This window comes from Sorex fumeus, unplaced genomic scaffold, assembly GCF_029834395.1.
Source record: "Sorex fumeus unplaced genomic scaffold, SorFum_2.1 ptg000061l, whole genome shotgun sequence".
NCBI lineage: Eukaryota > Metazoa > Chordata > Mammalia > Eulipotyphla > Soricidae > Sorex > Sorex fumeus.
Window position 1 is genome coordinate 4,334,398 of NW_026606118.1, and position 23,443 is coordinate 4,357,840.

The window sequence follows — 23,443 nt, forward strand, 5'->3', positions numbered from 1 at the left end:
CATGCTACATGTTTATATGTAAGTGTATAGTACAAGGGACAACTTTCTACTACAGACAGATTTTGAAAACTGGCTTAAGAAAAAGCCTGAGTAAAGAAGATAAAACTAAAACTGGCATCAAAATTCCTGCTGTACCCTACCTCCTCAAAGGCACCAGGCCAGGCAGTTTTACTGGTGCATCCTGCCTAAAATGAAAGAAGGAAAATGTTCCTCGTATGCAAAAACCCACACAAAGCAAACAATCCTCAGTACCAATCAAGCATGGCCTTCTCACAACAGCAAATATCCTATACACCCTATACAAAATGTGAGTGAATAGATTACATTCATGACAAAAAGATAACCTCTCAGCAGAGAATCACAAAAATAGGCATGAAAAAAATGGACCCGATGATTACTGAATACAAGCTATAGAACATCAGGGAAAACTGTTTCGACTCTGGAGCGGCCCTCAGCTGTGGTTCTCAGCTGAGGGAACTGAAGAACCAATTAAACTGACAACAAGGAGCCAGAGCAACAGTACAGTGAGGAGGGGGCTTGCTTTGCACACAGCCAACCGAGGTTTGATCCCCGGAACCCCATATGGTCCTCTGAGCCCACCAGGAGTGATCCGTGAGTTCAGAACCTACTGGGTGTGGCTGCCCAAAAATTAACCGTAAGAAATATTGGGAGAAGAAAAATAAAAGAGAACTACTGGGAGACATGTTTGCCCTAATTGGTGTCTCCTGGATATGGTGGGTGGAAACCAGGCGTGCTACTGAGTATGTGCCCAGCCAACGTGTGTCTCTGCACGCCCCCCCACCCCCGCCCAACAAAGAACAAGTCAACCTAAATGCCCAGTATGCTGCGGCTAGAAAACCCCAAAGAAACAATGAATTCTTAGCCGACAAAGAGGGTAAACCTTAAAGAAGAAACTAGGCAAACTGAAATGTTCACAGAAAGGTGCTTCAGAGCTGACTCTTTCAAAGCTACCCCAATGAGATGGCAACACAAGAACTCGGGGATATGTTCCCAATACACATCACACGTAGCTAAGGATGGACTTGCAGAGGGCATATGCTTCTTGAAACCCTTGAAGGGCTCAGTGAGATGCCCCTGCTCTCAAATATTTAAGGCACAGAAGACAAGAATGCTTCTAAGTCAGAAAAAGATACCAAACAAAAGATGGCCCTAAAAGACGGCCAAGGGCCCTGGGCAACAAAGTGGACGGGCCGGGGAGAGACCACAGTGGCAAAGCAAAGCACTGGCCTCGCATGCAGCCGCCCCAGGTTCCATCCTGGCACCCCACATGGTCCCCCAAGCATCACCAGGAGTGATTCCTCAGGGCAGAGCCAGGAGCAGCCCCAAGTGTTGCTGGGTGTATGCGCCCCCACCCAAAAAAAAAAAAAAAATCAAAGTGGCTCTGAGACAGCTCCACAAAGTCAAGGACGGGGACCCCCAGCAATTGGAATCGGGGGCGTTCCATACACACCCTCCTTCACCATGGTGTAAATTAGCCCTGGGAGGGGTCGGCTGTGAAGCTAGGGATAAACACACCCGACAGAGCCCTGGACACGCTGCCTTTATTCCTCGAAACTCTGAGCAGGCACTTCGGAGCTACTCTTGGAGCAAAGAGAAAAATCCCAGCACGAGGGATTCACCCACCTCCCTGTGGGGGTCTTCCTGGGGAGGGGGGAGGGTGGTGCCCAGGCCACTAAGTGAGCCGGGTGCCTGTGCCAGCCGTGCCTCTCCCTCCTCTGAGTGAATATTGGGACACATCCTCGTAATTCACACATGGGGGTGTGGGGGAGACCTTCCCAGCACTAGGAGGGAAGGACTCCCACTCTCCCCCCACCCCGGTCTCAGCTACTTCCACCTCTCCAGAAACTCCCCAAGCCCGGCGGGGGTCGATCCAGAGAAGGGAGAGCTGGGAGATAAGGAAGATCTTTTTCCAATAAAAAGGTGTTGGGGGGGTGAGGGGGGGAGCAATTCCTGCAAAGAAATGAGCTCATTTCTGCCCCAGCCCCGCTCGTGGGGCCCAGACTGTTTCCTATACCAACGACCAAGCAAATTCTTTTTCTCAAGCCCCTCTTTTTTTTTTTCTTTCTTAAAATTTCCCTCTTGAACCCCTGATAAAAGACAAAGTGCAAGCAGGAATTCATTTCCTGGGAATGGGTCAGAATGCTGCTGTGAGCAGGAGGCAGGCCATCCAAGGGCCCGTAATTAGCCATCTCGGCGTTTCTACACATTTATTGTTGCAAGAAATGTATACACACAAATGGATGGGGGCCAGGCTTCACATGTGGCCCAAATTAGGCATCTGAGCAATGTTCCCTCGGAAAAAAAAAAAATCTCAGGGAAGGGAAAAAAAAAATCCATGGAGAGAGCAACTAACGGCCTCACCTCCCAGCTGGATTCTTTATTCTCTTGTCCTCGACATACTAAAAAAAAAAAAAGGAAAGAAAAAGAAAAACTTTGCAGCATTTGTACCCTAACAGTTTGGAGGGGAAAGGGAAAAGTTTTGGAGAACAATCTGCAGCGTCTCGGCCGGTCCCGGGGGCCGGCCCGCAAGCATCTCCGCATGCATCTCCCGCAGGCGGCTCCTTAAGGATGTTAACACCTCGGTGGGGTGGCGGGGGGCGGCACTCTGGGAGTCCGCGCGGCCTCTGCCCCCGACCCCCGCCCTGGGGCCCCTCGCGGGTCCCAGCCCGGCGACCTTCGGCCGCTGTCCCCCGCTGTCCCCGCAGCCCCCGCGCGCCCCGGCCTGGCTCCCCGCCGCCCCCAGAAGGCGCGGGGCGGGGGGATGGGGGTGGGGGGCACTGCCAGGCCAGGGCCATCGGGTCCAGCAAAGCCCCCGGCTGCCACGATGGCGGCCTCGACTCCCGCCCGGCCCTCGGCGAAGCCGCCTTTGTCCCCGCCGCGGCCTTCGACGACGGGCAGGGCCGCGCCGTCCCCCGGCGGCGCGCACCGGGGTTCGAGCGACCCCCAAGAAGAAACTGCACCCCAGGAATGCATGCGGGGCGCCGAAGCCCGGCCGACGGGCACCCCGCAAGCGGCCCCGAGGAGGCCGCGGAGAAACAATACTGGCCCCCGGTTCTCGAGAGCGGGCCGGGCGGGGGGTCTTCTCGGGAGGGGGGGCCCCCGCCCCGCAAGGCGAATCCCCCTTTTGGAAACGGGGAGGCCACGCAGCCGGGGCTCGGCGCCCAGCAGCACATTGTCTGCCCCACCCCCACCCGCTGCCTCGTGGTCTGGCGGGCGGATTCCTGGGGCCCAGGCAGCAAGGCCAATGACCACGACGGTTTTCCACGGGAAAACGGGGGTTGGGGACACATGATCGATTTACGAGCTTCGGTTCTGTGATCCCTGCGTCTGGGTGGGGCGGGGGTGGTGGTGAGAGTCGGGGCTGGGGGGTAGGGGCGGCGGCTGGGCGACCCAGGGGCTAAAAACAAACAGTACCACTTGCAAAAAAAAAAAAAAAAAAAGGCAGCTATTACAGACTCGAGGGCAGAGAACCGGGTGGGCTATTTACATTTCAGCCCAACAGACGCCAAGGCAGGGAATAAAAAAAGGCCACTTAGCGCAGTCTGCTCTGGCCATCCTCGGAGGGGCTTTTCAAAGCTGGGCTGGGCCGAAGGCCTCGAAAGGCCCCTGCTTCTCAAATATGTGCTCAAGTTGAGGGACTCTCAGCCACTGTTACCTCATAAACGTACACGATTTTTTTTTCACACCTCTTTCTGCCCACCTAGCACCCTACCCCCCCACCAAAAAAAAAAAAAGAAATCTTAGCAAAAAAAAAAAAAAAAGAGATTTAAGCCAAGGCACCCACTTAAAACGGGAACAAATAAAAAAAAATTTAAAAAAAAAACCCTTCACTTGGCAGGTATTGGGTTTCAAGCAGAGATGACACGTGGCTCTGGAGAAGTCTCAATGCGAAACCACAGGGCAGTTAACAGGTGGGCACAAAGGCGCCCACGCCCAGCGCCCTTGACTGCCAGTTTGCTGGCCAAAAACTACCTGGCCGCAGGAGTAAACCCCAAGGGGCTGCAGAGAACCTCTGGTTCCCTGACAATGCCTATCACGGCAGGGCAACACTGGCCATAAGATAGGATCGCCATTTCCTGCTGGGCCCTAGACGCCTGCTTCCAGCTGCAGATGACGTTAATGAACAGCCAGTTCAAGGCACTGCAAAAAATGAAGGCCCCCGGGCATGGGCCACGGGCTGGGACGCTGCCCCCAAGGCCAAATCTAAGTGTGGCGACAAAGAAATCATTTTCCAGTCGCCAACTTTTTTTTAAGGATGTGGTGGGGACACGCAGCCATTATCCCACGTTCCTGCTGGTCCAGTGTCAGTCTCCGCCTGACCTTGCTCCCTTTTCTGCCTATCACGCGGCCTCCCTTGAGTAACTAAGTATCTGAGGGCAGCTAACTGGGCCTCTGCTTGGAAACAAAAGTCCACTCTTCCTCTCTTCCAAACACCAGGCGGGAGAAAATTAAAAGTGTGCCCCTGCGCGGGTGCAGTCCATTGTGGACTTAGCCTGGCTCCCCGGGGAAAAATTAATTCCGCCAGGTCTGAGCTCAGGGATGCTAGCAAGACCGTCTCTGATACCAGGAGCCCCCAAGAAACTTAGCAATGCCCACCCCACCTCAGCGCCCCCCCCCCAAAAAAAAAAGTTAAAGGGTCTTCAACTTTACTCGGAGTTGTAACTCGCTTGGGTCAGAAAAAAAAAAGGTGGGGGAGGGGGCACTAGTGGCCTCGGCCGTTGAGCCCCAGAACTTTCCATTCCTCCTTTCGACTGAAGCTTCCAAACACTCAATAAAAGCTGGATTTTCCACCAGCCGAAAGCGTCGGCGAGGCCGCCGGTGAGAAATTTCTCGGGATTGGCCGCTCCCCAGCCCCGGGAGCTCGAGCCACGGCTGGGATTTCGCGGTCCTCGACCGGGCTCACGATTATACAACCACGCTTCCCGCGCCGAGGGTCCACGAGCATAATCCACCCGGAGACAATGACATCATGTGAGCTACCAGACAGGAAACTGGGCTCGGAGGAGCGAAGGGTAAAGTCGCGAAAGCCCGTTCAGAACGTGCAACCCCCACCCCGCCAGATCAAAAATGAAAAGGCGAGGGCGGGGGGGGGGGGAAGTCACCTTCTGCAGGGGGAAAGAAAAACCAAACTACTTGAAAGATAAAATGAAAAATCCACTTGCAGGAAATCGATCCGCAAATGAAACAAACCGCCCGACCCTCCTCCAACTTCAAGGCCACTGGCGCGGAGGAGTCGTTCCCCGCCGAGGGGCCGCCCCGAGGCGCAGCCGGCCCCGCAGAACTCGCAGGAAAACGTGGGGTGGGAACAAAGCCGAGCGGCGGTGCCTGCGCCCGGCAACTTTGGCAGGCGCCCGGCGCGCGGGTGCCCGAGTGTCAACCCGCTCGGGTCGGGGCGGCCGGCCGCTGGCACAACAAAGCCGCCCGGGACCTTCGTGACAGCCACAAGTGGCCCGACGGCCGCCCCCACCCCCCCACGGGCCGCCGATCGCCCCGCGCGCGTCCCGGGCCCCCCCAGCCCGCGCGCGCGACCCCGGGGTCTCCCCCGCACCCGTGCCCCGCGCGTCGGCAACTTTCCCTCGGTGGGACGGGGCGCTCCAAAGCCAGCCCCGAGAGCGCTCCGCGCACCCCCCACGCCGCCGTTTCCCTCCGGCGCCCCAGTCCCCCCACCCACCCCCACCCAACCCCGCGGCGCGCCTCGGGCGGCGCGGGCGAAGCCGGCGCCCGGCGAGCCACCCACCTGCACAGCTCGGGGAAGTCGGCGCCCTGCGCGCGCGCGGCCCCGGCGGCCCAGGCGAGCAGCAGCAGCAGCTGCAGCGCGAGCCGGGAGCGCAGCGGGCGGCCGGGGCGCTCGGGCCCCAGGTGGGCGCTCCGGGCGGCGACGGCCCCCATCGTGCCGGGCCCGGACGGCGCGGCGCGGCGGGGCGAAGGGCGCGCGGCGGCGAGGGGCCGCGGCCGAGGCACGGTCTGGCCGCCGGGACGGGGCGCAGCGGCGCGGGCGCAGCGGCGCGGGAGCCGAGCGAGAGCCGAGCGAGTGCCCGAGGGGAGCGCGGCTCGGCTGGGCTCGGCAGCAGCCGCGGCGGCGGCGGCACCCCGTCACGTGACCCCGGCCGGCACCGCCCCCGCCCCCGCCCCGCTCACGTGACTCCCTTGTTCAGGTGATCCCCGCCCGCCGTGGCCCCGCCCCGCCCCGGTCACGTGAGCGCGGCGGGCGCGGGGCTGCGAGCGAGGCGCGCGCGGGCGCAGGTGTGGGGGCCCGGGGCGGGGGGCGCTCGACGCCCCCTCCCCCGCCTTCGGGGGTCGGTTCCCCGTCCCCCCGGCGCGACGCGGCGCTCGGCGGGCGCGGGAACTCGGGCGCCAGCTCGCGGCCGCCAGTGCCCGCGCGCGGCCGCGGAGCTTCGGGGCCGCGAGCCTGGCGGGGGACACGCGCGTTCCCCCGCCCGGGGGTGCAGGGTGGGGGTGGGGGCCGATCTCCCGGGACACGACCTCCCCGCGCTCCCCGCCCCCACCCCCGGGAGCCGGCGGCGCCCGGCGCGGGCTTGCCCCCGCAGGAAGGCGGCCCCGGGGAGGGGCACGTGTCGTGCAGAAACGTCCCTATGGAGAGCGGCCACGCAGCCGAGCTGAGCGAATGTCTCTGCAGCTCCGGGGTGGCTGCCACGTCGCGTGGCGTGCCGCTGAGCCAAAGCACAAAAGCTCGCTCTGAACACACGGGACACTGAGCAGTCTCGCCTCCGCCTCGGAGCGAATGAAAGAAAGGCTGGAAGAGCAGAGCGGGCGAGCCCTGTCCGTGGCGGGGCCGCCTTCACAGGCGGGAACCGGGACACCAGCGCGGGGTGGGGGAAGGTGCGGGGAGGATCTTGTTGCAGGTGAGGAGCCGGTGATGAAATTCACTAATTTACCCAAAGACACTTTCGGCAGGCCAGGCTGGGATTTGCACCAATCATGATAAGGTAGTAGGTAACATTTGAGCAGGTAATTATGTGCCAACCAGCGTTCTGGTGTTTGAGCTCATTTAATCCTAACAATCCTTGTTAGGGGGAGGTCTCTTTACAAATAAGGAAATTGAGGTGCAGAGATTAAGTAACTTGACAGGTCATGCAGCTAATAAGTGAAAAGGCCAGGCTTTGAGCGCAAGCCAAACGGAGAGCCTGCGGGTCAGACACTGTGCAGTAATTGTAGCCAACGCTGCGGAAAGGAAATACAGCCTAAGACAGAAAAGTGGTATGGAGTCCGTGAAAATGCTTAGATGCGTGTAGTGTAGGCATCAAGAAAGGGTTTTTATTTTCAACCCCGATGTTAGTAACTATGCAAAGATCTTCAACAGACACTAAAACTATCAGGTGAAAATTTATTGCAACCCAGAACATTCCCCATCTCCAAGGGGAAAAAATATATCATAATGGAAAGGGCTGGTAGAACCAACTTCATCAAATGATTAGAATGAGTATCGCCTAATATTTGGAAAAGCTAGCTTTTTCTGTTTCCTAAAGTGATGCAATGAAAAATATTGCCTTAGGGTAATATCTTAAAAGAGGGTATAATCATGACTCAGATGCAGATGTAAAATGAACATGTGTCGAGATACTACTTAACTCATTAAATAATGTAAGAGCCAGCAACATGTTGCAACTGGTAAGGAAAATCCAAAGTGAATCCAAAGCATATAGCAGTCAAGAATGCTGAGTTCAGTTGCCTAATGGAAAATTGGTCAATATCCATAGATAATAAATCAGCTGAAGGACCTGAGATATAGCACAGGGGTTAAGTCATTTACTTTGCATGTGGCCATTCTCAATTAGATCCCCAGTACTGCATTTGGTCCCCCAAGCTCCTTCAGGCATGCGTTCTGGCCACAGAGCCAGGAGCAGGAGTAAGCTCTGAAGACCAGCAGGTGTGGCCCAAAATCTTAAAAAAAAAAAAAAAAAAAAACTGAAGGGCACTCAATAGTAGAACATTGTTTCAATATATGAGATCTGGGTCTGTCCCCCATACTGGAGGTTGGGGGTGAAGGAGATAGAGCAAGGAGATAACTCAGAGGGTTGGAGCACAATCTTTGTACGGGTTCTTCCTGGGTTCAATTTCTAGCCCTTGTGGTCCCTTGACCATCAAGTTGCTAAGAGTAGGTCACATTCAGACACTCCGAATGTGGTTTCAGAAGCTAACAGCAACAGCAACTGCATACCAAGAAACACAACTTGCATCTGGAGACAAGTCTCATAGATACCTCTGTCAGGGCTCCGAGATTTGGAGTTGTAAGACAGTCACAAAACCCTCATCAAAACTGTTCAAAGAAAAGTGACAACAGGTTCAACATGGAGGCACTTGTGCTAAGCCTTGTGTCACCAAACAAAGGCGTAATACCTAATGGGATAATGGTTTCAATCTCTCCCAGGAAAAGAATTTTAAATCAGTCAATCTGGAATTACTTAACACTAAGGAAGTAATCTTCCCAATAGACCCTTGCAGTCCATGGAAGAAAAATGGCCGAGTCCCTGCCAATTTGTTCTCTGCGGCTCTCTCCTCCCTGGTCCACTCCCTTTTGTTTTTCTGTCTGCTCCTCAGAACTCCTTTCTATCTGCTAGATCCGGTGCTGCCCAGTGCGTGGATCCTTGAAAGAAAGCCAATGGGATCTTTAAAGTGTGTTCAGTTGAATTTAATTGTTTATCACATCAGCCCAGAAGAATGTCCTCGACAATGCCTGGCTTTCCCAGTAGTGTTGTCATCCATGTCAACATCCTACACAGTCCTCCCTGTAGAACTCAAAAGCATTCACGTGGCGTTCTTGCCAAGATGTTTAAATTGAACTAGAAGAAGACAATCATCTCCAGGCTGAAACATTCTAAGAGAAAACTGAACTGGATTACACCAAAATGTCCTTGCTTTGAGGAGCCCACCAACAACAACCCTAATTCCCACACCCTCACCCAACAAAAGGGGGAAAAAAGATGAGCGTTTTTTCTAGTTCAGGGTACCCCACCAGAGTCTGAGGGAGCAAATCTGGCCACTTGCTGTTCTGTAAATAAAGCTTGACTGGGAGAGAGCAGCGCCTCTGTCTGCCTTCTCGGATTGCATTTCCTGCAAGAGTCAGATTTGCTTGGAGTGGCTGCAGAGCCTGAACTCCTTGACCACCTGGTGCTCTGTGCTGTACCAAACCCTGTTCCAGCAACTTCGGCCCAACTGAGTTTTTTTTTTTTATCACCACCTGCAAATTTGTTAGAAATGCCAATGTGTGGGCCCACTCTTAACTGATTCAAAGTCTGCTGGTTTTGAACCAACTCTGAGAGATTTCCACATGCATGAATGTTTGTGAGCCACTGTACTGAATTAATGGAGAATAAAGAGACAAGACAACAAATTAAATGCATGGTCCTTTACGGGTCCAGGACAGGAAGATATAAAGGACACTAGGGGATGGATGAATAGGAAAATGGATATCAGCTCTGCGCTCAAGTCACATTCGAGAGAGGACAGAGCTGCTCTTTGCTTTAAATTTTACAGCACACCTTTGAAAAAAACAGAGACGGAGATGAGAGCCCAGGGCCCCACGCTATGGGGTGAATTATGTCCCTCCAAAAAGATATGTTGCAATCCTAACCCCCATTACTTTAGAATGTGACCTTATTGGAAAATGCAGTCATTGCAGATGGAATGAGTTAGCATCGGAACATTCCTGCGCAGGGTGCGCTGTGCGTTGAACGGGACTAGGGTCTTTAGAAGAAGTTGTCGGGGCTCAGGGCAGGCTGCCCCAGAAGAGCCGAAGTGGCATATTTATTATTTTCAATTAGGGTTGCTTGGGAAACAGCCAATAAAGAAATGATAGTCTGAACCTCCCTGTCTCCTAAAAGTAGGTAATAAATCTCGGCGGTGAGCAGCCCCCCCACCCCAACTCTGGGGAAAGCACCCTCTTACTCCCCCACCCCACCAGGAGAGACTTGCAGGGTCTCTTTCTTCGAGTGAATGAGCCCTGCTTAGTTCACAAAATCAGTGTTCAAACCTCAGCGTCCTTTGTCCCACCAGTTCTTCAGGACTGTCTTGCTTCTTTGTCTGAGAGACAGACAAGCAGCCCATGCTAGTTGTTCCTTTGCACCCTGGGATGTCTCCTGTGTGCAAATTAAATGGAGATGTATTTCCCCTCCTGTTCATGCCTCTTTCACTGACAGGGTTCTCTGCTAAGAGTCTAGAGGAGAAGATGAAAATGTTCATTCCCAGCAAAGTGTAGAATCACAGAAATAAGATAGCCATATGGAGAAGGCCAGGGGAACCTTGGCCAGCTCAGCTCCGGAGAGTCTCAGCATCTACCAAAGCTAGAAAGGGCAGTGACAGAGCCTGCTCTGAGTCCACTGGCTCTGGGGTCCAAGCTCTGGCCTCCAGGCTTGTGAGAAGTTTCTGTCACAGCTCAGTACCCTGGAGCCTCAATCCTCATTGATTGTCTTGGAAACTCTGACTGCAAGCTCAGAAACGTCTAATAGAACCAGACCCTTGAATGACATCTCTATTCCACATGAGCTGGACCTATCTTCCTTCCTTCCTTCCTTCCTTCCTTCCTTCCTTCCTTCCTTCCTTCCTTCCTTTCTTCCTCCGTTCCTTCCACCTTCCCACCTTCCTTCTTTCCTTCCTTCCTTCCACTTTCCTTCCTTCCTTCTTTCTACCTTCCTTCCTTCCACCTTCCTTCCTTCCTCTTTTTTCCTTGCTCCTTCCGTCCTTCCTTCCTTCCTTCCTTGCTTCCTTCCTTCCTTCCACCTTCCTGCCTTCCTTCCTTCCACTTTTTTCCTTCCTCCCTCCTTTCTTTCTTTCTTCCTTCCTTTCCCTCCCCCCGCCCCCTCTTCTTTCCTTGGGAGTGGTGCAGTTACTCCTGGCTATGATTATGGGAACATGCATTACTGGGGAGGCGAGCTCCTACTGACAAGGCTCCATCTCCCGCCCCCAACACTCATCCCGGCTTTACAAACACAGCTCAGACAACAGACCACACACACACAGACACCAGCTACTGCTGTAGGAGATGCAATATGCTACCAGGTGCCACTCTGCAGCCCAAACACAAGCTCTCAAACAGATGCTCACAGATTTTGGCCTTCTCTCTCTCTCTCTTTCTCTCCCCCTTTATCTCTCTCATACATGTGCAGAGAAGTATATCATGAAGTTCTAGAAACTTAAACGCTCTGGGGAAAGCACCATTCTACCTTTAAAGCACTTTGCCATCTCTTTTGGTGCATTCATTGATCTCTGTGATGATAAATAAAAGTGTCTGCCCAGAAGACAGGACTGTAGATAATACTCCCAAATGAGAGTTGATTTCTTGGGTGAGATCACACCATTATCATGGTGTAGGAGAATGCCCTTGTTCTTTGGTGCTGGCTGTAAAGTACTTTCAAGTGGTCCAGAAAGGAATGTCCATCTGGGCCGATAGCAGATGTCAAAAATAGAAGCGGCTGGGAAATGCAAAGAAAGAGTCTATCAGTGTTTTTGTAATATTCTTAGATTTGGTTGGGGGTGGGGAGGTTGAAATTTCTCTCGCTCTCTTTTTTTTTAATGTTGGAGACATTTTGTGTGATTATTGGTTACTCATAAATGTTCAAGTCGTTAGCCTGTTTCCGAGCGCTGGATTCTGCCTTTTTTCCTGCCGGTTTCTGAAGTCAACATTAGAAGGCCTAATTAGGAGCAGCTCTGAGCTACTGTTTCTGTCCCTGGAGTCAATGGCGCAGAGCATGACACCGCAGTGAGTCCCCGACGCTGACCATCTCCCACCCGTCTCCAGCCCCTTCAGCCCTGCTCCCAGGTCATCTGAGTTCTATGATCAATGAGCACTAGTTTGTCTTCTTACCCTGTTGAATTTTACATTCTTCTACTGCACACATAGGTGGAATTGCCAATTGTCTTTATCCTTCTGGCTTATTTCACTTCCCGTCACCCTCTGGAGCTCCTTCCATTCTGTTATGAATGGCAAATTTTCATCTTTTTGTGTGTGTGTGTGACTGAATAGGATTCCATTGTGTAACTGTACCATGTCTTCTTTAATGAGTAGTCTGTCAACTGCTGGTTCCACCACTGCCATTTTGTAGTTTTTGTACACAAACTCCCAGAAACCAGGCAAATATAACTGTGGGTACTGGCATTTCTCTGTTCTCCAGAGAGGTACCCAAAGGTGTGATTGCGGGATCCTGCAGGAGTTGTTCTCTGTTCTGAAGGAAGGTCCATAGTCCATTTCCAAAGTGGCGGGGCATTTTTCAAATGAGTGCTGGGAGCACGACCCCATCGTGGAAAAGACTGTTTCTGAGCCCAAGGAAACTACTCAAAGGGCTGGAGCACTTCCCAGAATGATGCCACAGTCCCACCAAGTTGCACCCCTACCCTCCCCCTCAAAAAAGACTGTTTACACATTTCTAACCTCCCCCCTCCAAAAAAAAAGAGTGTTTGCAAGTTGATCCTGAAAGAACAGGGCTGGGGGGGTAGGGGAGAGTGATGGGTATAGAACAAGGTCAGAAGGAGCACAAGAACAGAGGCAGAGACAAAAAAGACAGCAGCTGTGTGGCTGGCACGGCCTTTCCGTGAGTTCCCAGCACATGAGAAAAACACTTTGGTCAAAGGTTGAGCCCGTTCCTGGTCTGGTTAGTAGGGGAGAAAGTTCCTTTTAATATGTGCTGGGTCAGCTCCAGCACAGTCGAAAATGACCACCTAAGAAATTTGGATGTAATTGCCTCTCGAGTGAGGAATGAGAACAGTGGACATAAGACCATAAGACTTATTGTGTGCCGAAGACCATTTGGGTATTACATCATTTTCTCTCCATAGTGATTCCATGAGACAAGTATTTTATTATCCTCATGGAAAAGATGAGAAATCCAGGCAGCAGGGAGAAATTAGAGATAATCAATAAAGATCATCTCTGGGAGGGAGAGAAAGCTCAAAGGGCCAGAGTTCATGCTCCCCACACAGGGGCCAAGGCACCGCATGGCACCCCAAGCATCAGCAGAAGTGACCCCCAAGCACAAAGCCAGGAGTAGCCCTGAGCACCAAAAGCCAAATCTAGCAACCATAAAGATCATGGGAGAATGACAGAGCTAAATGTGTTCAGCATGATCTGGTATAAAGACTGTAATTTTAATGGAGAAACGTGAGATGTTATTAGATTTTATGATTAAATGTCAGATCAGATGTTGAGAGAGTTGCAATGTGGAATAGAGATTGCCAGTTAGTGTCCAGAAAATGTCATCAGGATATAGGACAGACTGGAAGCCACTTTTCATTTTGTTTGTGTTGGCAGGCACACCCAGCAATGCTCAGGGCTTACCGGCTTACTCGTGGCTCTGTGCTCAGGGATCACTCCTGGGGCGGGGGCGGGCGGGGCGCAGGGAACCATATGGGGTACCAGGGATGGAACCCAGATCAGCTGCACGCCAGACCTTACCCATGGTACTATCTCGTCAGCCTCCACTTAATGAAAGTACGTGAAATTAAGGTGACCCAGAAATGTGTCCTTCCCCAGAAGACCCCCTCCCAGCTGGTCACTACCGGTCAAGTGTAGGGCTCAGTCCTCCAGCCCTCTAGGGAAGCGTGGAGGCCTGGGTATGAAGAGGGGGACCTTGCCAGGCCAGATCCAGCTGCTGCTTCCCAGGGGTCCCTGCCCAGATCTTTCTTCACTGGGGAAGACCAGCAGCCACCCAACAGGGTGAGGATATGAGCCTCCCCGCGGTCATGCTCATGCAGCTGCCTGTCCCCGCCCTGTCATGGGAAGGAAAGCCTCCTGGGACTTTCTTTCTAAGAAAAAGAAATGCAAAGAAGACATTTCCGCAGTGGGGAGGGTGCTTGCCTTGCACGCAGTTGACCTGGGTTCACTGCCCAGCATCCTGTAAGGGTCCCTGAGCACTGCCAGGAGTGATTCTGGAGAGCAGAGTCAAAAGTAACCCCTGACCATGGCCACGTGTGCCCCCCTCCCACTCAAAAAAAAGTCACTTCCTTCTCTAAGGGTGGGTGTGGGTTGTCTGTGTTAAGAGAATGTGGTGGCAGTCTTGGGAAAGTCAGGTCCTCCGATGGGACAGAGCTGGTGAGTGAGAGGGCCTCTGCTGGCTGTACCAACCACCCCAGGCCCCTAGGACTGGCCGTGTGTCTGATCGTGAGCGATGGACCATGTGGCGGTCAGGGTCAAGGCGAACCCGACACAGAGCGTCCTGCAGACACATTGCAGGAGAGAGCGCGGCAGGACGGAGGGAGACGTGGCAGGGAACGAGGCCCTCCTGCTGCTCCGGGCCCAGCCCACAGGCTGCCGCTCCCCTGCCTCCCCCCTCGCCCCCTCCCGCGCCGCATGCCAGGGCCCCCAGGAGGCTGCACACTAGTCGTGGCCACCCCAGAGAACTTGGCTCCCCGATTAGCTGAACCACACCTTCTCCAGTGACATCTGATCCCTTTCCCAACTTGTCCTGCCGGGGCCCCTCCCTCCTCTTGGTGCCCACACGTGCTTTATGACTCCACATTGCTTTCTGCTGAGTTCCTCATTGCCATTTGCTTCTCTCCCTCCTCTGCTTCCACCAGTTGCTGTTCTTGCACCTGTGGCCTGTGGTCATGCACCCTCAGTGAAGGGCAGGCACTGCATTACCCATAGCTGTGGGTTGAGTTTTTCTGTTTTTTTGTTTTGTTTTGTTTCGTTTGATTGTTTGTTCGTTTGGGTCACACCCAGTGAAGCTCAAGGGTTACTCCTGACTCGGTGCTCAGGGATCACTCCTGGTGGTGCTCAGGGGACAATAAGGGATGCCGGGGATCGAATCCCGGTTGGCCTCACGCAAGGCAAATGTCCTCCGCACCGTACTATCACTCCGGCCCTGTCTGGATGTGTTTGTTCTTTTCCCAGGGAGGTTGTTGGGCCACACCTGGTGGCGCTGAGAGCTTCTCCTGGTTCTGTCACTCCTGTTCCTGGTGTCCAGGGAACTACCTGTGGTGTGGAAGGCGTGGAAGGCAAGTGCCTTACCCTCGTCCTGTTTTCTGGCCCCTGCCCACACCTTTGCTGGCCAGAAGTTCCATTCCTGGCCGCAGTGCCCATCCACACCTGATTGTGACCAGAAGATCACATCAGGCAGTGCTGTGGGGATCACACTCAGCCCCGTGGCAGACAGTAGGAGTCAAACCCATGGCATCACACTTGTACAGGAGATGTTTTAGTCATGGAGCTACTCCCGGGCTCTACTAATTCTTGATATTAAACATGCCCTGTCGGCAGCAGAGATCACTCCAAGGACTGGAGCACATGCTTTGCCCGTGGGAGCCCTGCGATCAATCCCCTGAGCACTGTTGGGAGTGGCCCCAAACCCCAAAACCATAGTAAACATCTCCCATTTTCACATCGAGTTGGAACCAGCTGGGCTCCTCTTGTTCCATTGACTTTTGTATTTCCTGCACCCTTCCCCCCCCCACCCCACCCCAAAAAAAGCAAGAAAGCACAGTAGCTGACCTAAGCACACAGAGCAATGAGTGGGAAAGGACAGCAGGGAAGGCGTCTGGGGATTCAAGCTCAGGGACTGGAAAGCAGAAGCAGCCAAGGAACAGGGAGAGGGAGAGGAGAAGCGAGAGAAAGGGCCAGGGGAGAGGCCGAGGGATGGAGTCTGAGGAATACCCCGGAGGCATCACCAGGAAAGAACTGGCCTGAGCTGCTGGCCACGGCCCCGAGGTCAGAACTGGACGCAGCTGCAGGGGAGACACTTGCGGCCAGGAGAGCGGGGAAGGGAGGGAAGCTGGACGTTAGCAATGGGAACCAAATCGCCGAGGGAGAAAGCAAAGGAGGGAAGAGATTCCTGGTGTATTAGTGATCCCTAGGAGTGTAATAAATTACTCTCGAATTCAGTAACTTAGAATAACAATCACTGATGAATTCTCACAAGTTTCTGTGGGTCAGGAATGCAGACGGGGCCAGTAAGGGGGAGGTGGGGGGGGGGGCTCCTTTCTGCTCCATGACTTCTGGCCCTCAGCTGGAAAATTTGAGGGTTTGGGGTTGGAATCATCTGAAAGCTCATTCTCTCCCACGTTTGATGGTTGGTGCTGGTTGCCAGCTGAGACCTTTGTGGAATGCCTGCGTGTGGCCTCCACATGTGGCCTGAGCGCCTTCAAACATGGTGGCCAGGCTCCAAGTCAAGCAAAGAGGAAAGAGGGTGGGGAGGCAGAGGGGGAAGGAGAGGGAGCGGGGGGTGGGGGGGCGAAGGGGTGGCCTCCGAGGAATAGGCCCATCACCCGTGTGTGGCCGTGTGCGGTGGGTCAGGGCAGTCCTGGTCCCTGCCTCTGGAAGGGGGTGAGGCTGGAGCCCAGCTTTCAGTGGGAGGCGGTGCAGGGAGAGAATACGGAAGGAGCCTCGTGTGGTCACTGTTGCAACCCACAATTGGCACCCTTGGAGGCGTCCCCTCAATGAGTTTGCTGCCACTGGAGGCCTCGCTGCCGTCCCTGGGTGCCTCACCTAAGTCTCCCGCCAGCCAGCAGCCAGGAAGCTGAGGGAGAAGCTGCAGTGGTCTCAGGACAAAGCTTCAGAGCCACAGACGTTGGCCACAGTCTACTGGTCACCCCAACGAACCCTCAACTGATGTGGGAGGGAATGACTCTGAAGTGAGATTGAAGATGGGGAGAATGCTAGGAGTGGTTCTTTTCTTTTATGTTATGTTGGGTGACATCAGGGATGAAACCCGGGGACTCACCTACGAGGCAAGCGCTCGATTGCTCCACCTCTGAGCTTCCAGTGGCTACTGAGATGTTCTAATCCCATTGAATGCCTGTGTATATTTTTAGTAGGGTGTCAAGCTTAGGGGGGCTGAGTTATAAAAAGCCCCTTCAGTTTTCTTCTGCCCTCAGCCTGCCTTTCTATCATAGTAGCAAATGAACTCATTGTTCCTGAGAATTGGAATGGGAGTCATAAGTAGCAGAAGTGGGTCAGTGTTGCTACAGCCAAAAGGTCTACTGGCACGGGGCCCAAAGTGTGAGCCCGACCCAGGAACATGTCCTGGTGGAGCTGGTGAGGGAAGAGAGCTTGAGCTTGGCCAGCTAATCTCGGTGTTCCCCCAATTTTGGACAGAACACGGGTCGAAAACTCCCTATTAAAGAACAGATGGTAACTTTTCGGGGGAGGAAGGGGGTGTTTGGGTCATGCCCTGCAGTGCTCAGAGCTCATTCCTGGCTCTGCTCAGGCATCACTTCTGGTGGTGCTCAGGAGACCATATGCAGTGATGGGCAACAAGCCAGGGTCAGCCACGTGCAAGGCCAGCGTCTTCTCCTGTTCTATCACTCCTGCCCCAGAGAGTAACTATTTTAAGCCTTAGGGACCATCCAATCTCTGTCACAATGATCCCAGTTTCTGTTTTGGGATGGAGGTGGTTATAAATTCCGGGCACATGAGCTCATGTTTATTATGTAGGGTCCTAATACAAATGCAGTTACCAAACGGGCAAGAGGCAATTAGATTGTGTTCAAAGTGCATGGTCTTTTTTTGATCCTTAAGATTGTGTTCAGAGTCTAGAGAGATAGCACAGCGGGTAGGGCATTTGCCTTGCACGTGGCCAACCCGGGTTCGATTCCCAGCATCCCATATGGTCTCCTGAGCACCATCAGGGGTAACTCCTGAGTGCAGAGCCAGGTATGACCCAAAAAAGCAAAAAAAAAAAAAAAAAAAAAAAAGATTGTGTTCAAAGTGCATGGTCTTCTAGTCCTAAGTCTGGAAAGCAGACTCTTTGGGGTCCCAAAACAAATTCTGGTATGTGTTGGAGAGGGAAGGTGTTAAGTCCACACAGTCAGCCAGTACACAATGGCTGGTGTCCTGTGGCTTAAGACGGCTCAAACAGGAGCTGGAATAAGTCTTGGGTACACAGAGTCAGGGCTCATGCATACGGGGTCACATCCCTCCTCCACTGCCTTCAGATATGAAACACAAACCCACAAGGCATCTGTGTTTCTGATCCTTGTCTCTGAGTTTGAGGCTTTCCCCCACCACTTCCAGGCCTTGAGGTTTTTTGCTAGAGTAGCTCACAGATAGATCTTCCCGGATGAGCACTTTCACCAAAGGAGGCCTTTTGAGAAGAGTCGGAGCAAAATGCGTAGGGGAAAGGACAACTAAGGGCCCAGGTCCCCAGCCCTCACCCTGCACTCCCAGTTCTCCAACATGGTTCTCTTGGGTTCTGGAGGCGGTTTCATGACATCTGTGCCATTGACAGTTGACTCCACCTTCAGCCTTTCCCTCCAGATGCCAGAAACCAGGGACCCAAACGTGCTCCAGCAGGAGGCCACCATCCTGGCGGGCCCACAAGAGGCCCAGCCACCCCGCCCCAGGGCCCCCACACCCTCCTTCAGTCCACGGCCCAATGACATAGCACATCCACCTCTACGTGAACCCTCAATGTCATATCATTCACAAGAACAACAGATGCCTCAATCACTCTTAACACTTAGGAACCTCAAGAGTCAGGAAGAGGCAAGAGCAAATAAATAGATTTCCCCATGGACAAGGACAGAGGACTCAGCGGTAGATTGTTCAGTGACTGTGTCAACCCAGATCATTGGTCTAAGCCATCCCCAAAAGTCTATCCCCTGGACTGGACTTGTCAGGCATGGACAGCCACGGGGCACCCAAGAAACACAAGAGACCAGTATTGGAGACTCATTGACGTCTCTATGCCAGGCATGGGACAAGGGACCTCCTAAGTCTCTTGACAAGAGCATTGGAAGAGCTTTGAGCCTGTGGGTGACAGAAAAAGCCTTTCCCTGCACTTACTTTCATGTGAGCTAAAACCAACAGACAAGAGCCCAACTTCTCTTTATTAACTCTGAATAAGATCTTTGGTTCTTCTAGATCACAGTATCCTAAATGGAAACCCATCCAGAGGGTAGCTCAGAAATCTAACTAGGATGCTGCCGGTGACCAGGCGAAGGAAACCATCACTGCTATGAAGGCCAACCTTTGACCAACATGGATAGTGTGATCATCCCCTAACGCTCCCCACCCCAGATCGTAATCACATTGATTCCATCTAGCCTGGCCTTGGACCATCCCCATCCCAGTCAAAATGAAAAATTCCTGCCCTCTCTTTCATCATTTTTTTTTAAAAAGTTTGCAAACTATCTCTTCTCTTAGCTTGAGATTCCCCAGGTCACGTAAGAAAAAACTCAGTCGAAAGAAGCCAGCAGTAATCATTAGCACGGCAAAGTGGAGCAGCGCAGAGTGGTCCCGAGACCACAGCCGGCGGGAGACTCTTACCCAGCAGTTTCTCCCTCCTGCACTCCCCCTTGCCCCCCTCCCTCGCTCTCTTCTCTTTCTTTCTTCTCTGGAAAAGAGCAAGACTGAAATTTGAGTTTGAGGGGTGTGGGAGTCCAAAAAAAAATCCATCTTCTCCCATCCAACTTCTGCCCCTGAGTAAATCATTATGCGCTCGCCATTACTAGTCCCCGTAAGTAATATTCTCTAGTACCAAGGGATATAAATAGGGACTTGTGGTTATTTATTAAAATCAAAAAGTGCTGAGTTTCTTAGGAAGTTAAAACTCTCACAATCTCATGCTCTCCACACCCGCCCCCCGTCCCCCACCCCTCTTGACTCCTGGGGGAGGCTTAGCCCAACCAGTGGTAATATTTTTTTTTTCCGATTTCTTTTTTTTATCTTTCCATGATGGCCCAGTTCCGTAATGATCTCAAATTTGAAACAAAGAAAGAAGTGGGTCCAACTCGCACTTCAGGACTTGCATGGCTAGCAGCTTTGTCTCCAGTTCAGTGTCTCGGAGAGGCGAAAGAGCCCTCCCATTTATGGGCCCCTCAATGTGCCAAGGATCACATGGGGTGACTGGTAGTCATTAACCCTAACCACCACCCGGTAAGGTCTTATTAGCTTCATTTTACACTTGAGCAGTTGGGGTTCACTAGAGGTCACGGCCGGAGGTGGAAGGACCAGGAAGTGGAGGGGGGCCCCCGGAGCTGGCTGGGGTCCGGGGGATTTCAAAGGACGTGCAGGGAAGGAGAGAGCTCAGTTCGGAAACTATGAAACGTGTGCTCCGGCCAGAAGCTCATGTTTATGTAGCACGGCTGGCGGCGAGGCGGCCCCCAGGGCGGGACGTGCCACCCGAGGGTGGCAGGAGGGCGGGTGTGCACCGGGTCACGAGGGAGGGAAGGGGCAGCGGGCCGTCTCCAGGGTGGGACCCGTGAACTCCAACTGGCACCCGAGTGTCACAGCTGCGCCTCGGCCCTCCGCCCTGTGAGGCTTTGCGGGGAGCTCAAGTTCACACGTTTGATTGATTACAGAACAGGGACCGCAGCTGAAGCCTAGTTTCTGATCCCAATTCCATGCTTTTTTCCTGTAAACCGACATCTTTCCTTTAAGCCCCACAGACCTCCCCCCCTTCTCCAGGAAACCTTGGTTGACCCCTCTGGCGTCAGTGGTCGCCCCGTTTTCCATGCCAAGGACACTCCTTAACTCGGCCTCTTGTTTGGCATTTACCATATACGCACTGACTTGTATCGTTAGCTAACTTTCCATCTTTGTGCATTTATTTTGGCAAACTCAAAGGCAGGGGCTATATTTTATATGATTTTTTGAGCACACATAATATTATTTTGTGTGCCTTCGGCAGGATCTTAGTACAGCACCGAGTGAGTTGCAGCGCCCACGGAGAGGTGGATGTGCCACGTCAATGGGCCGTGCAATGAAGGAGGGGTGTGGCGGCGCAGGGCTGGGTGGCTGAGCCCCCTCGCCTTTCAGGAAGGGAGCCCGGGCATGAAAGCCTGCTCTCGGGCATGGTAGCCAGGCCATCTGGATGCTCCCCACGCCCTTCCTCAGCTAGAATTTTCCAATCTGAGAAATGGGACCCATGAGGAAGTTTCCCAGAGCAGCCGGGGCCCGTCTCGGCTGGGCAGAGCAGTCCCTGCAACCAAGAGCTTCCACAGGTTCCGAACCTCACCATGGGACAAGTGTGCTGACCGCTGGGCAATATTCGTGCCCAAGCCCCCTCTTTTGTGTTCATCAAAAAGGGGGTTCAGGATAAGAAGGAGCAACTTTGGCATCTCACTGGGGAGCATGAGGTGGTGTGGTCTCGGCATCTCACTTGGCAGCAGTTACAGAACTGCTGAAATGGGTGGGAGGAGGCAGCTCCCGGGTGACCCTCTTAAGGTGGGAACATGCCGTGTGGCTCTCACCCTATGCAGCCCTCACTGAGTGGCCCCCTCTCTGGGCAGATCCAGTGCCACTGACAGTTCCAAACCGTGAGGTCAAAACAGAGACCACTCCTGACCCAGTGCTGGAGTGTAACTCCCAGCAGAGCTTGGGGGACCATGCAGTAGTGGGATCAAATCCATGATTCCTGCACGAAAAGCGTGTGCTCAGTTCATCGCCCTAGATTGAGTCCTCTCCCTGGCCCCAAATAACTAATCTTCCTTCCTTCCTTCCTTCCTTCCTTCCTTCCTTCCCTCCCCATCCTTCCTTCTCCTTCCTTCCATCCATCCTTTTTTCTTTCTCTTCTCTCTTTTTCTTTTCTTCTTTTCTTCAACATTTCTTTTTACCTTTTTCTTTCTCTTCCTTTCTTCCTCCCTCTTTTTTCCTCCTTTCATTTTTCTTTCCTCTTCTCTCCATGTTTCCTCCCTCCCTTCTTTTCTTGACTTCTTTCTTTCTTTCTTTCTTTTTCATTTTTGTTTTGGACCACACCCAGCTCTGCTCAGGGCTTACTCCTGGTTTTGACATAGGGGTCACTCCTGGCAGGCTCCAGGGACCATATAGGGTGCCAGGGATAGAACTTGTGTCAGCCATGTGCAAGGCAAATGTCTGCCCCTGCTACACTACCACTCTAGCCCCAGGTCTGTCTTTCTTTCTTTCTTTCTTTCTTTCTTTCTTTCTTTCTTTCTTTCTTTCTTCTTCCTCCCTTCCTTCCTTCCCTTCTTCCTTCCTTCCTTCCTTCCTTCCTTCCTTCCTTTCTTTCTTTCTTCCTTCCTTTCTTTCTTTTTTTCTTTCTTTCTTTCTTTCTTTCTTTCTTTCTTTCTTTCTTTCTTTCTTCCTCCCTTCCTTCCCTTCTTTCTTTCTTTCTTCCTTCCTTCCTTCCTTCCTTTCTTTCTTTCTTTCTTTCTCCTCTTCTTCCTATCTTTGTTTTTTTTTCTGGTACCCAGGATCGAACCCAGGACCTAGATGCTCTACCACCAAAGACCCCAACCAAAGCCATTTTATGAAAATCCTAAGGTGTCCTGTGTCCTTCCACTGGTCCACATGTATAACACAGTTTCCGCCTTGCTGATGTGGCGGGCGGCTTCTCTTCCAACTGCTTAGGAGGAGGGCGGGGGGTTTCTTGGAGATCTTGGGTTTTGTTTTTCTTTATTTGTCTTTCTTTCTTTTTTTTTCTAGCTAGATACCATGATTTACAATAGTGTTTATGTTAATGTTTTAGGAACATGAATTGTGTCACTGCACCACACCCGTCACCAGAAATTCCTATTTTTTAAACCTTTCCAGTTGTTTTTTTTTTTTTCTCCAGATTTGGAAACGTTTTTGAATTTTTTTTGGCAGTGAGGGGGATTGAACCCAGGGCCTCATACATGCAGAGCAAGTACTCTATTGCTGAGCCACACCCCCGGCCCAGATTTGTTTCATTTATTTAGAATTTTTGCAGTACTGGCAACTGGACCCAGATCCCATGATGCAAGGCACGTCCTTTCCTGCTGAGCCACGTCCACAGCCCCCTGGCCCCTTTGTGAATTTTTTAGGCATTGCCTGCACCCTTTCTATACAGTTTCAGGGAGTGGAAGAGGGTGTATTGCACACAGTACACGGTCAGAATGCAGGAAACTCGCCGTGGAAAGTCCAGTTCCATCCTCACCAGATGACTTCCCCCACCGTTCCCCCCGCCCCGACACCCCATTGTGTTCCCTTTCTCCCTCTCCTTCTGCTAGCCACCAACTTGATCTCAGAGTGTAAGCATTTATTTTTGTTCCATGTAGTTGTTCACTTGCTCGGGTTCTCAATGCACCACGTATGAGTGAAATCCCAGTGATTGTCTTTCTCTGACTGATTTCACTCAGCACAACACCCTCTGGGAGCCTCCTGTTGCTGCACAGGGCAGGATTCCATCTTTTGTGTATGACTGAGTTGGGATCCCATCGTGTGTATAAACCGCATCTTCTTTATTCGTTTCCTCACAGAGCACGGGATCGAGTCTGGGGCCTCGCCGCATAAGGCGGGGGCTCCTACCGACAGACTACATTCCTGACTTCTGAATCACATCTTTACCTACTTACTCGTTGTCCATGATCTTAAATAACCTAACTTGTAATTTTTCACTCTTCATTTTGATTTGGGTTTGAGTTTGGGAAATGTCCACAGATACCGCCACATTAAGAAGAAAAAAGTTTGGGGAATCACAAGAACTGACAGGAATGCAAAGGAATTCTGAAAACAGAATTCCTTTTCTGAGAAAAGCAAGTCTGAAGACCCGCAGCT

General features: G+C 52.7%; 1 protein-coding gene across 6 annotated transcripts in view; it reads right to left on the reverse strand.

The window, feature by feature from the left end:
• Positions 1–5,925, reverse strand: part of IGF2R (insulin like growth factor 2 receptor) — a 68,175-nt gene extending 62,250 nt beyond the window's left edge. For all 6 annotated transcript variants that reach the window (XM_056126041.1, XM_056126038.1, XM_056126042.1 and 3 more), the window contains exon 1: positions 5,759–5,925. In XM_056126041.1, coding sequence (XP_055982016.1) covers positions 5,759–5,910 — 152 coding nt within the window. In that variant the 5' untranslated portion in view covers positions 5,911–5,925. The remainder of the gene's footprint in view (positions 1–5,758) is intronic.
• Positions 5,926–23,443: the final 17,518 nt, after the last annotated feature.